The sequence below is a fragment of the Solanum dulcamara genome, chromosome 3 (assembly GCF_947179165.1).
Source record: "Solanum dulcamara chromosome 3, daSolDulc1.2, whole genome shotgun sequence".
Taxonomy (NCBI): Eukaryota; Viridiplantae; Streptophyta; class Magnoliopsida; order Solanales; family Solanaceae; genus Solanum; species Solanum dulcamara.
Window position 1 is genome coordinate 23,538,676 of NC_077239.1, and position 14,988 is coordinate 23,553,663.

The 14,988-nt window shown below is 34.8% G+C and overlaps 1 protein-coding gene across 1 annotated transcript; it reads right to left on the reverse strand.

Annotated features, from left to right (window-relative positions):
- Positions 1 to 430: 430 nt before the first annotated feature.
- On the reverse strand, positions 431 to 2,288 carry LOC129882476 (CBL-interacting serine/threonine-protein kinase 14-like). The gene has a single exon (XM_055956774.1). The coding sequence runs from the start codon at positions 1,903 to 1,905 to the stop codon at positions 565 to 567; it is 1,341 nt and encodes a 446-aa protein (XP_055812749.1). The 5' UTR covers positions 1,906 to 2,288; the 3' UTR covers positions 431 to 564.
- Between the last annotated feature and the right edge of the window lie 12,700 nt (positions 2,289 to 14,988).

Sequence of the window (14,988 nt, forward strand, 5' to 3'; positions counted from 1 at the left end):
AAAGATATATTTAAATTATTTTTAATAATTTCTATTATTTTATTTATTCTAAAAAATTGTTTGAAAATAATTTTTTATTCTTAATTTTGTTTTTAATAACTATATCATATCCGGACAATTCATCTAACATGAAAGGTAAACTTTAATATATGAAGAAAAAAATGGTAGTGCAGTTTTTGGAAGTTAACGTAGAAGTTAAAAGCTCTGAACTGTCATTCGTACTACTTTTTGGATACCTCCTTTTTCATCTTGGCTAAAACATTATGATAATGACTTTTTTATCCATTCTGATTTCTGAAGGTGGACGAGTTCAATTTGTCTACTGCTTTAAGCAACAATTGCAAAAATGTTTATCATATTAAAATGGTGTAATATGTCATTAATCATTTTGCTATTTAAGTGACTGAAAGTTAATTATACGCTTAATAAATAGGTTACCAATCATTCATTTATTATATTAAATTAATGTAGTAACATAGTTAAAGTAATACAACACATTAATTTGCTTCCCTCGAAAATTTTCATTAAATCACCAATGCATAAAAATTAGGCCAAATGTACTTTTCAGCTATTAGAAATGGGTCCTTCCCCTTGATAAACAAGTATACTTATCTGCGGTTTGAATTTCTTCTTCCATATTTCACCATCACTCTCCCTTTTCTGAATTTCCACTATTACCAGTTTCTCAGTTAGCCGGTTAACCACCACCATTACAACAAAATTACCATTCTTCCCCTCGACCTTCACAGAGGCGCCACTCCTCTGTGCCACCGTCATCCCCTCTGCTTCCGCCACCTCCTCAATTTTCCTGATTATCTTTTCTGGCGTTTCCGCCGATACGAATCGCTCATTAATAATGAATCCACCATTACCTTTAAGCAAACTGGAGAAATTAAAACCAGATGAATACGAGATAATATCAAACGCGTTCAGAAATTCTCTGGTGGAACCCGGACCCGACCAAGATTTGAATTCGAATTGGTGATTATCCGGCTTCACCTCTTGATAACCTTTTTGAAACCATGGGTCATTCTTAATCTCCTCAACGGTGATACGAGTAACCGGGTTGATATCAAGTAATCGGGTCAACAACCTCTTCAACTCTGGCGAGGTCCATGTGGGGCAACGGAATTCACCTTTGTAAATTTTCCGATACATGGTCATTATATTTGTGTCATTGAAAGGTAAATACCCAGCATTAAACACAAAGAGGATAATACCACATGACCATATATCCACCTTAGCACCATCATAGCCTTTCTTCTTCAAAATCTCCGGCGCCACGTAAGCAGGGGTCCCACAAAGTGTATGAAGCAACCCGTCGGATCGGATCTGATCCCTGACGGCGCTTAACCCGAAATCGGTAACTTTCAGGTCCCAATTTTCGTCCAGTAATAAATTCTCCGGTTTCAAATCACGGTGGTATACGCCGCGAGAGTGGCAGTATCCAACGGCGGAGATTAACTGCTGGAAATATCGACGGCTGAGATCTTCGCTAAACCGGCCTTTAGCGAGCTTTGCGAAAAGTTCGCCTCCTTTAGCGAATTCCAGGACGAAGTAGATTTTCTTCTTGGTGGCGAGAATTTCATGTTGGCGCACGATATGTGGGTGACGCAACCGGCGCATGATAGAGATTTCTCTCTTGACGTGCGCCGTTAGTCCACCTTTGAGGATTTTCTGTTTGCTAACGACCTTAATCGCCACGCTTTGTGTCGTAGTGATGACTGTGGCATGATATACTTTGCCAAAGGCGCCACAACCCAGGAGTGTTCCCAGCTCATATTTGTCAAAAAGGTTTGAATTGAAGTCCTCCGCCGGAGTTAATTCGCCATCGACGTCGGCTGCCGCGGCGGCGGATAGTAGAGATGGACTGCCTTCATAATTATTATCTAAGATCTCTGGCATAACTATACCCACAGACCGGAAAACCAGTAACCCCTTTGTGAATTTTCTCTACCCTTTGCATTAAAACACCGAGCAAATCAAATTTGCTCGATATTGGAAATTTTGATACTTCAATCTTTCCGGTACCCGTTTTCGTCAATCAAACTCAGAAATAAAAATCACTGAGGATTGAGGAATTCACAGGAAAAAAAGAAGAGAAAAAGAGGTATAGAAATGAGGTTAGTTGAGTGTATATATTTGATTTTTGTTGAAGCAAAGGCAGAGAGTAAGAGATGAGAAAAGATTGTGATATATGGAGAAAATCTGATACCCTTTCTACAGGTATTTATTGCTGAAGGAAGATTACCGTTTCAATGAGAAAGATGGTCCCCACACGTCGTCGTACGGAAGCTTGTTTTCCCACTTCTTTTTGTATTTTGCTTTTTCTTTTTTGAGACCAAACTAGTGGAGTATATTCGGATCAAAAACATTATATTAATATTAAAATCAAATAATCCAATATGCAATTAGAACAGTATTACACTGATTGAATTCATCCCAAATCTTTAGGAATTCGTACTTGTCTTCCCCATATGCTTAATTATTAATTTATTATGTACCCAAAAAAATATATATTTTTAACTGTTACACATAAAATTTTAAATACATTTGTAAAGTACGTATATCACGACAATATAAAATATTGCATATAAAAATAATTTTAAAAAATAGATTATAATAAATGCAATAACATATTTATATAAATGAAATTATAATATACGCTAGTGTATAGTTATTCAAATGAAAAATATGTGTTTTTCAAATTTTAGTATGCGTGTGTTATTATAGTTTATGTCGTATTCATTAATTAGCACTAGCTCATACATACAAAAATAATAGATTATTGAAAAGTAGCAATTACGCTAAAAAAAGAGAAAATTTATATATAAGACTAATACTATGATAAATAAAGTGCTCTTAGACTCCACTAAACTTAAAGACACGAAAAGGTGAGTTAAAGTTCAACTATCTACTAACCTTCTAGCCTAATCCGTAAGCTTCACATCCTCTTATTTAAGGTTATGTTCTAATTAACCTGAAGTTATGTCATGTTCTATCTAATTATCTCTCCCAAATAATTCTTCGATCTACATCTATTTTTTCTTATATCCACATACACAACTTCTCACATCTCCTATATTGTCATACAAATATCTCTCATGTTTTATTGTGCATCTCTCCTATGTTAACTTTTTATTGATATCATATGAAAAATGTCATAATAACTAATATAGAAAAAGCTCAAATACCATCGAATTATAAAAAATGACTCATTTATGTCATTCTTTAAAAATTTAGCTAATTTATTCTATCACTATTATAAAAAAAAGATCCATTCAAATTATTTTTTCATTAAAGAAACTATTTCTCTCGATAGGAATTTAATCATAATAAAAAAAAATTATTTATTTTTTATTATGTTTATTATAGTCAATATATAATATTAGACGAACATGAAAATAAAACTAGAAAGATAGATTTAAAAATAAACAAAAACCTGAAAATGGAAGCCAAGTGACGATAAAATTGCAGAATAAGATGCAGCACCAATTGATCAACTGAAACAAATTATATGAAAGATAAGTGAATAAGCTTTTGAAATTAGAAGATCTTTTATTGAAGTAGAATAGTCATAAATTAAAATGGATATAAATTAATATTTTACTATATTTAATTTTAAACCTTTCCGCATATCATTAAAATTCATGTTTTTTTTTATATTTTTGGATGTAGCTTTGTCATAGACCTACCCATAGGCTTACGTGATCGTGACCAGACATAATAAGGATTCACACTATAGGCACATACAATTAAGATTTTAGGGGCGTTTGGTTACTGAAAAAGGATTAAGTATAAAATATTGCATTAGTTTTATCATGTTTGATAATATTTTTGTGTAAGTATAAAATTTAATACACATGCTACTATATTTGGTTAGAAAATTAGAAAATTACATAACTAATATATGTATAAGGAGTCAATTTATATATTATTTTATGTGGGGTATAAGATAGAATAAGTTATACATTAATAAATAATACCTCAATAAAAATACAAATTGACAACTTTAACATTCACTTTCAATCAAATATACTCCACATCTTTCTTAAAAACATTCAGATCCTCTCTACACATTTCTAGGTCAATCCTAGCAGGCAGGCTTACTACCTGAGCAAACCAACGCAAGTCATAAATGGACTACTTGTTTCGTCCGAATTGAAAAATAACAAAAGTATTTACATCTCGATGTATAGTTTGGATGTCTCAAGATCAAGATTATATTAATTTGTCTGATCAACATATAGCAACTAAACAACCAGAATATATCAGGAAAATGGAAATCAGAAGTGCTATTTTCAGTTTAAGAAGACGCAGACAGTCTCACAACAAAATTGTCTATGATAAAACCTCATTGGCACTTGTTGGTTATACCTACTTTTAATATTGCTCACATGCCAATAAAAGGGATTACTAAAATAAAAAGGACTATTCTTGCTGTGAACAAAACATTCACACCAGTAAGAAAGATGGGAAGCCAATTTTCAGTTTATAAATTGGAATCGCATTTAGCTTATCCGTGATCTCAGAAAAATAAATAGCTCTCCTGTTCTGAAAAATTTGAGACTCCACTCAAAGAAATAATAATGGAGGAACTTGAAAAAAGAAATTTTAACCCTGCATAACTAAATCATGCATTACTAATACCCGTATAACTAAATCCTGCATTACTAACGTCTGCATAACTAATACATGTATTACTAATCCTTGCATAACTCTAATCAATAACCAAACTGCCCTTTAGTTAATAGTTAAGATGAATATGAGTTTTTTTTAGGATTTTTATTATAGTTAGTAAACGAATATGGATTAGTTTAGAAGTTTTATTATAGTTAATAGTTAATATCATTAAAAGAAAAGGAAAATAGCGAAAAAATAATTTTGTCTAAATAAGAGTTTTTAATGAAGGGCAAAAAGTCCAACAACATTATTAATAATTTCATGCTTTTAAAATAATACTAAATTAGTATATGTGTGATCACGTGTGTGTCATGACAATATATAAGATTGCATACAAAAAAATAAAGTATATACATTTGATCAAAAGATAAAATAAATAAGTACTACTGAAACATAGTAAAAAAAAGTCAAAATCTTTTATTTTTCTCTTAATCTATATGTCTAATAAAACATCTTTATATAAATTAAAATATAAAATATAGTGTAGATTTAAGTAAAGAAAGTGAATAACAAAGACACTCACCTCAAGAATAATACAAGCACAATAGTAAATTTCCATGAAAAATATGATAAGGAGCTCCTGGTGAATGCTTAAATTATTTTCTCTAAAAAGAATTGAGCTAAACAACAGAAAACTAACATAAGTAAAATTAATTATAAAAAGCATTCTCAAACTAAAGTGTCATTAAATAGTGAATCTTAAACCCAATAAGGATTAGCTATTTTATTATTTCTTAGAACTTCCTCAGTTATTCTCATCTACAACCCTTGTAGAGTTGCCGCGTTGGACTCATATGAACTCGATACTTTTGATATGGAGCATAAATATATTTATAAAAATTTATTAAAATAAGTTTGAATCAATAATTCAAAAAGCATAATAGATTCAATTGAAGTATCTTAAAGATTGAATTCATAAAGTTTAAAATCTAGATTCACGATTGATGCTACAAATTAAAGTCAATCACTAATTAATATAGTAATATCTTTCTCTTCAAATATCCTTCTATTGTAATAAATAAATAAATTTAGCTTGATCAAAATAATCTCAGATATATAAAAAAGCATGAACATATTATCAAAAGTAAAAAAGAAAAGAACTAACAGCATTGTATATAGTCCCACTAACTCATTTAGGTCCAAACTAGTGTCTCCTTACAATTCAATCTTTAAATCAACACATCTCCCTTCCAACTTTCAAGCATCCCTACATATAATACAAAAATTGTCAACTTAATAACCAATAAAGAATAATCAAAACTATCATCCAACACACATAATTAAAACAAAATATGATACTAAAGAGAAAAAAATCTATTCGTGCATGCATTGATGGGTGTATAATAAACCTCTTAATACGACGGTAATATGTATTTGATGTGGGATACGTATGACTTTGAAACTTTAATAACACAGGTAAGTCGATTGTTTAGGGTAAAATTCTAATTCAATTAGGACTCTTTTCTTGACTATTTTAAGGAATTTAAGTGTTAGTAGAAAATTTTATCTATTTTTTGGGCCTTTTTCTGGCTATATTCCTTGTTGGACTTTTAAAAAAAAAAACCTTTTTGGACCTTTTTTTGTCTATTTTCCAGCCTATTTATTATGTTTATTATAGTCAATATTTAATATCATTAAAATAATGTTATAATAATTTAAAAAAATAGTGAAAAATAATTTTATCTAAAAGAGAGTCTTTTAATGAAGGACAGAAAATTCAAACAACATTATTAAGATCTTTATGCTTTTAATATAGTATAGATTGTACAATCAATTTTATCTACGTTCTTGCACATTCTAATGTTAGGGATGTGTGTTATTAATCTGAAACTGTTACATGTTTGATACTAACTTTTATGTTGAGAATCGAATACATGTACGAGGACTTTGGGAGGATCCTCCAATACTTATTATTTTTTTTAGCTTAGGTTTACAAATCGATGTTATTTTTTGAAGGTTAGATTTAAGAGTATTATAGGGTTTAATTATTATTTAGAATTATTTATTATTTTGGTAGTTGTATTAATTGTTCAATTGTTTATACGTCAATTAGTTAGTTAATTTCAATTTTTAGTGTGTTATTTAATTAACTATTAATTACTTTATTAGTTTATTAATTGTTAAATGTTATTAGTTTAGTAATATTATTAGTTTATTGATTGTATTGGTTAAAAATCATTTACACCCCTGAAATTTTGTCTAAAAATCAAACTGCCCCCTTAACTTCGAGAAATAATCATTTCCCCCCTTTATCCTATACAAAGTCTAGTTTGCCCTTGCCATTTCTAATCCTTCATCTATATATATATATATATATATATATATATATATATATATATAATATTTTGTTTTTTTTACCTTTGTATTGATAGATTTTTATTTAAGTTCATTAATATTATAAGTAGAATAATTCTTTTATAGGTTTGTTGCAAAATTTAATATGATTTTTTATGATTGTTATTTTAATATTACATACATTTAGGGGTCGTTTGGTATCTAGTTAAAATTATGTGGATATTAGTGATGGAGGAGTTATTTATGTCACGACCTAAGTCAATATTCGAGTCGAGACACGATACTTAGAACCATGAGTGATCCCAAGCTAATCCTTGGCATAACATATCTATGCACATCATAAGATTGCTAAAGCGAAAGCTATAACAGATATCAATATATGATATTTAAATAAAGAGTTTAATAAAGCCATGATACTGGAGATTTAATGTCTGAAGTAAACCATTACTATATGGATTAGAAATAAGTTTGTTGGGACATATCCCCTAGCTACCTCAGTTCAAATGACCAAAACAAACAAAAAAATATCTAACAAACTAAATCTATGGAGTCCCCAAATGAGAAGGACTCACCAATTGCTATCCGAAAGTGCTGCAATTTTACTAGCCACGAGTCTGAAATGATCGCCGAAATCTACATCATAAAAGGATGCATCACAAGAAGATATGGAGTCAGTACGTGAAATTTATTATGTAAGAGACACTAGCAGAATCATATTAAATGACATATATAACAACGAAGGCCGATATATTAAGCAGGGATCACTTAAGCGATCAGGTGTCGCGATCGTGGTGGTTGCAAAAGTGACCCTAATCCGCTTTCACTAGACTTGAGAGGGCTTTTGATTGAATTTCGAGGTTTAACTCCATTTTCACCATTGTTGGGACTTTAGAGCTCGGGATATGTGAAATTGAAGTGGATTTTCAAGTTGTATTGATTGGGTAAGTTATTTCAATCTATAATCTTCATTACTCATTGATTTTTTGTGATTTTTACTACCAAAATTGTGATTTCAATACAAAATTCCATGGGTTTTCTCAAGCACTTGAATTTTTATCAAAATAGAGATTGAGGACTGATTTTAACTCCGATTTTAAAATGGTTTTCACTAATGAATTTCAAATACCTTGAGGGATATTTCCATATATAAATTTCCAGATTTGAACCTCATTTTCAGAAATCGAATTTTTGAGCTGTTTGGACCCTTTTGCTAGAAGTTTATGAAATTGTTGTTGTTAGTTCCAGAATCTTATTGTGAATCACTGTTTGATTAGATTGTGGTGATTTGGCTTCTATTCGAAAGGGGAAGACTCAAGTGTTGAATTGATTATATTTGAAGGCAAGGGAACTTCTAAAACTATGTGAATATTGTAGAATCCTCGAATTTTCTTTCTTGTATGTGTCACGACCCCAATTCATCGTGACTGACACCCACACTAACCCTCTTGTGGAAGAAACCTGGACCCACCGTGACTGACACCCACACTAACTCTCCGATGGAAGAACCATTATAATAGCCCAAAAATAAACACACGCAGTAGATAAGTCAGATAAGGATATGAAAGCCGCCTTAACCAAAGAAAAAAGTTGGAGTCCCCATAAACTCAGAAAAATTCAGTCAACAACTAAAACATAAGGAAAAATCATCCTAGGAACTGAAAGTCAATCGTACCAAAACTCTAACACTATCAAGTCTAAGAAAGGGAATGCAATCCCAAAAGAGAGTCATAAAAATTAAAAACAATTGTTTGAACATATAAGTCCGAAGGAAGGACTAGGAATAAAGAGAGTCCACACAGCCTGAAAGAAATGACTCACCCTTGAACTTGAACAACTACCTGTCCTCTAAGCGAGGTCTCTTCGCAGCCGGCTGAATATGTCTTATACTCAACAAATACAAAGAAAGTGTAGTATCAGTACATAAAATTAATAGTGTATTGGTAAGATCACGTGTCTAGCCAGTAAGCGAGTCATGGACAAGTAAACACAACATAGTAAGCACATATATACAAAATAACTTATCCATTTTCATCAAAATCAATACTCAATATCATGAAATTTCACATAAGAGTCCTCTCATGGGACCTGCAAGCATTCATAATGTGTCAGAATATGACATCCGATCCAAAGTTTATGTTGGAACATGACATCCGATCCAAATATACGTTGTAATGTGACACCAAATACAATTATATGTTGGAATGTGAGACCCAATCCAAACATACAAAAAACCACAATCTCATTCAGTAGTCAATATTATATCACCAAAAATAGTTTCATCACAAATCAAGCCAGTAAGTGCTCATTTCATGTAATGTCTAGCATGCTTCCTTATTAATATACATATATGCATACAATGAAGCAGTTTAGCAAGTACATTAATCACATACGAAAAACAAAACCATCACCTTCCTCAAATTTGAGCTTCAATAACTCTAAGGTGCAAGAGATTTTCCTTTCTGAATTCGTTCTGCTTATTCTTGGTCTAAAGATAGTAGATACAAACAAAGGATCAATACAATGGTCTTCTTTACTCGAATTATGATATAATTCTCCTCTTAGACCAACCCATGATCCTAAACCCCACCTAAGGCTAATTTTCACCATTACTCATAGGCCAAAACCCTCCCACAACGATTACCCACCATAGTTTATGGGTTTTAAAAATCGAATTATGAGTTTATGGAGTATAAATCTTACCTTTGGTGTGAGAATTCGTGGAAAATGATCAAAAGTACCCTAGGACGCCTCCTAATGTCTTAAGAATAGTTTTTGCAGAAGAATATCGTTTATGGGATATTTTTCAGACTTAAGTCACGACTGTCCCACTCCATTGGGACCATTCCGCTCTAGTGGGTTGTACGGAAATAAAGATCTTGGAACTTGAGCTCTAAACTCCCATTTCATAACACACCCTCAACCCATGACATCTTAAATCAAACCCTTCACACCAAATCAAATTTCGGGAGTTTTATTCACTCAAATATGATTTCGTAAAGTCGTAACAGCTCCATATCGTCTTGGCTATAAGCTAACTCAATCAGACAGTTGATTCGACCCCCACCTATTATCAGGTCACCCTATACTTCACTTGACTCATAATTTATCCAAGTTTGGCCTAGGCTAAAAATTTTCGAAGTTACTACCCAAAGTTTTCTAGCCCAAATTCTTTTTCCACTGGCCTATCCATAATGATGGGAACAGGTCATTACAATAGATACCAATTTAACCATCACTCATCCCCGAGTGACAATGAAGGATAAATAGGGCAAAAGTAAAAATAGAGTAGTACCTAATTTAGTAAACAACTGGGGATACTTGTCTTGCATGTCCTTCTCAGTTTCTCAAGTAGCTTCCTCCACCGAATGTTGCTCCCATTGCACATTCACCATGTTGATCTCTTTAGTCCTTAACTTCTGGACATCAGGATCAAGGATTGCAACCGACTCTTTATCGTACTGAAGATCCTTGTCTGCCAAAACTAAGTACCATTTAATAATTAATCCCCATCTCTATGGTACTTTTTCATCATTGACATATGGACCACTGGATGTACCCTAGACAAACTAGATGATAAGGCCAATCTATATGTCACTGGTCATACACAGTCAAGAATTTCAAAAGGCTAATATAGCGAGGACTGAGTTTGCCCTTTTTACTAAACCTCATTACCCCCTTAATGGGTGACACCTTTAGAAGCACTTTGTCACCAGCCTCAAATGAGATATCCCTCACCTTACGGTCAACATATATTTTTTGATGACTTTGAGATGCTCGAAGCTTAGCTTGGATGCTCCTTACCTTATTCTGAGCATCTCTCACTAAGTCTACCCCTAATGGCTCCACTTCTCAAGCTTCAAACCACCCTATTGGAGACCTGCATCCCCTCTCATAAAGAGGTTAGAATGGTTTCATCTCAATGCTAGAGTGGTCACTATTGTTGTAGGAAAACTCACACAAGAGCAAGAACTTGTCCCAATGTTCTCCAAAGTCGATCACACATGTCCTCAATATATCTTCCAGCACTTGGATAGTCCTCTATGATTGTCTATCTGAAATGATGGAAAGGAGCACCCCGTGCAGCCTTACTATCTCCTCCATATACATCTTTTCTAATTTTTGTGCATTGCACTACACTATTATCGGAATGAAGTGTTCTAACTTTGTCAACCTGTCAACCACCACCTAAATAGAATCATATTTCTCCAAAGTATTGGGAAGTTCTACCACAAAGTCCATGGCCATTCTCTACCACTTCCATTCAGGAATAGACATTCATTGAAGTAAACCTGCAGGTTTTTGGTGCTTATATTTCACCTGTTGGTAATTCTGGCACTTGGCTACATATTGGGCTATGTCTTTCTTCATGTTTGGCCACCAGTATAAATGTTTCAAGTCTTGGTATATCTTGGTTACTCCAAGGTGAATAGAGTACCATGAATAATGAGATCCAAACAGAAAATTCTGAATTATGCCATCCACTCAGGGAACACAAATTCTTTCCCTAAAGTTGAGCACCCCACCTGCATCAAGTGCTGAATCTTGGACCATGCCCATCAAAATTTTTTCTCTAATCTCATTCAAATTTACATCTTCAAACTATTTGGCCTTAAATTCTTATATAAAAGTGGGTCTTAGATCAACACTGTCCATCACCCCACTCTTCTCTAATATGCCTAGTATCATCGAATATCTCTAGCCAGAGGCCACTTGCAGGCTCCCAAATAGGCTAGACTTCCAATGCTAATCGGTTTTCAGCTTAATGCGTCTGCAACTACATTAGCCTTATCGGGATGATACTGGATGGTGATATTATAGTCTTTGAGCAATTCTATCCACCTCTGCTGTCTCAAATTCAATTATTTTTGGGTGAATACATGTTGCAAACTGTGGTGATCAGTAAACACCTCCCACTTGACACTATACATATAATATATCTAAATTTTCAAAGCGAACACCACCCTTGCCAACTCCAAGTCATGAGTCGGGTAGTTTCTCTCATGCACCTTCAACTGCCGTGAAGTATAAGCTACAACATTCTTATACTGCATCAACATAACACCCAAACCAGAATATAAAGCATCACAATAAATAATAAAATATTTACATTAAACTAACATGGTTAAAATAGGTGTTGTGGTCAGAAGAGTCTTAAGCTTTTGAAAGCTCTCTTCGCATTTGTCAGTCCACTCAAATGGTACCTCTTTTTGAGTCATCTAGTTAAATGAGTAGCAATAGAAGTAGAGTTACTCATGAACCGGTGATAATTGTTGGCCAGTCCCATAAAACTCTTAACTTCTGTCACAGAACTATGCTGAGCCCAGTTTTTAACTGCTTCAATCTTTAGGGGGTCTACCATTACTCCTTCTTTTAAAACAACATGGCCCAAGAAGGAAACTGAAGGAAACCAGATTTCACACATATAGAGTTTTGCATACAGCTTCTGCTTTCCCCAAATACCTAGAACAATACAGAGATGGTCTGCATGTTGTTGTTCGCTCTTCGAATACACCAAGATATTATCTATAAACACAATAACAAATGAATCTAGGAATGATTTGAAAACCCTATTCATTAAACTCATGAAGGATGCAAGTGCATTGGCCAACCCAAAATACATCACCAAAAATTCGTAGTGCCGCTACCTGGTTCTTAAAGCTGTTTTGGGCACATCCTTAAGTCTAATCTTCAATTGATCATACCCATACCTGAGATCAATATTTGAAAAGACTGATCACTTTGTAACTGATCAAAGAGGTCATTAATATGCTGCAATGGATACTTATTCTGAATGGTGACCTTATTCAGTTGTCAGTAGTCAATGTACATTCTCATGCTACCATCCTTTTTTTTAACAAATAATACCAGAGCACCCTACGAAGAAGCATTAAGGAGGATGAATTCCTTATCAAGGAGTTCTTGGATTTGAGCCTAAAGCTCTCTCAACTCTGCTATAGCCATATGGTAGGGAGGAATAGAAATTGGGCGAGTGCCTGACTCTAAGTCAGTGCAGAAGTGTATGTCTCTATCAGGAGGCATACCAAAAAAGTCTGTAGGGAAGATTTTTGGAAACTCGCATACTATCGGAATAGACTCAGTAGAGGGAGACTCTATATTAATAATTTGAATATGGGCCAGATAGGCCAAACAACCCCACCCTACCATTTTTCTAGCTTGGAGAAAGGATATGACCTTAGTTGGCTTAGGCTTTTATACCCTTCCCACTCTAACCTTGTCCTCCCTGGATCTCTAGAACCACAATTTTTGTATTACAATTAACTACAGCAAAATAGGTGGAAAACCAAGTCATGCCTAAGATTACAACAAAATCGGTCATGTCTAAAATCACTAAGTCAACCCAAGTCTGAAATCCCATAAACATAACAGAACAAACACGATAAACATGAGTGTGTATGACCGACTCTCCAACAGGGGTAGAAATATAGATGGGGGCATCAGTATATCATAAAGTGCATAAAAACCCAATGCATATTTCACTGACACGTCTGAATAAGTAGACCCCAGATCAAATAAAATAGTAGCCATCCGATCACATACAAGAATAGTACCTGTGATCACTACATCAGACACCTCAGCCTCAATCTTACCTAGAAAAGCATAGAACTGAACCCTATTATCCTGATGGGCCACTCTCTACCTGGTTGAGTTGTTCCTCGACCTACACTACCATTACCTCGGCCCCCACAGCCTCTTTGGTTTCCTTTTCTCCTATCTTGTGAACATCCTCTACCATTGCCCTCCCCGCCCATAGGTACAATTGCTCTAGCCTGATAAGGTGTTGAATCTGTTCTGTGGGGTTAAGGAAATTCCCTTATTATATGCCCCGACTCCCCACAATTAAAACAATTGCGCTCAAAAGACGGCCTGCTACCTGGAAAAGATGCTCCTTGACCCTCATGAGTTGGATGCTGCTGTGGAGTTCCTGAAAAACTACCAGTAGAAGCGGGCAAAGCTGATCGAATTGGCTGGGCTGCAATTATCGGCCTGCCTAACCCCTTAGAATAGGATTCTTGAAAATTACCTATGCTCTTGGGCTTCTTAGCCAAAGTCTTGGCCTGCCCATCTCGCCTCATTCCCTCTACCTTCTTCACAAAATCAGTGACTTCATTGAAACTTCTGCCTGATAAAGTCATATGAACTGACAATACCTGTAATTCAGGGTTCAAACCCTTCACAAACAACCAAATTTTTTCTTTTTCTGTAGTTACCAGCTGAGTAGCATACCTGGACAGCATATGAAATTTGGCCTCATAAGAAGCCACCGACATACCACTCTATTTCAAGGCCATTAAACTCATCCTTTTTGCGGTCCCTGAAGGTGTGTGGCACCTATTTCTCCAAGAAAAGGCATAAAACTGCACCTAAGTATGTGGGGAAATACTGGCGAGCGGCACTGCACATAATCCCCCCACCATTACTTGGCCTAATCGTGCAGTTGAAAAGTCACATATTCTACCCCATAATGATTTACAATGCCCATCTTATGCAATCTCTCATAGCAATCAAGGATGAACCCATAGGCGTCCTCATTTTTAGAACCATGGAAGACTGGGGGCTTAAGCTTCAGGAACTTGGTGAGCATGTCATGTTCAGTGTCGTTCATGACTAGACCCATGAGGGGTCTGAAAAAGGCATCAGTGCCTACTACCTCATCTACCATGGGGGGTATAATGACAAATGGATGGGCATTAGGGGCTGGTGCCACAGGTATAGTGGCGATGGTTCTAGTGCCAGGCAACCCGCTTAGAAATGCCATAATCTGCTGCACTAATATAGGGTCCAGAGAGGGAAGACCGGTAGCCCTAGTTAGGTTGTCTTCCACCGGCTCAGTAGTCTCCTCCTCCTCAACCTCTAGATTTTCCTCTAACTCATTCTAGGGAATGGGAGGGGCCTCACCTATTGGTAATTCTTCAACTGGAGCCTCAACCCTGGCGGGTGGTGCTCTTATTCGGCCACTGCCATGTCTCCCGCTCCTGCCTCTACCTCGGC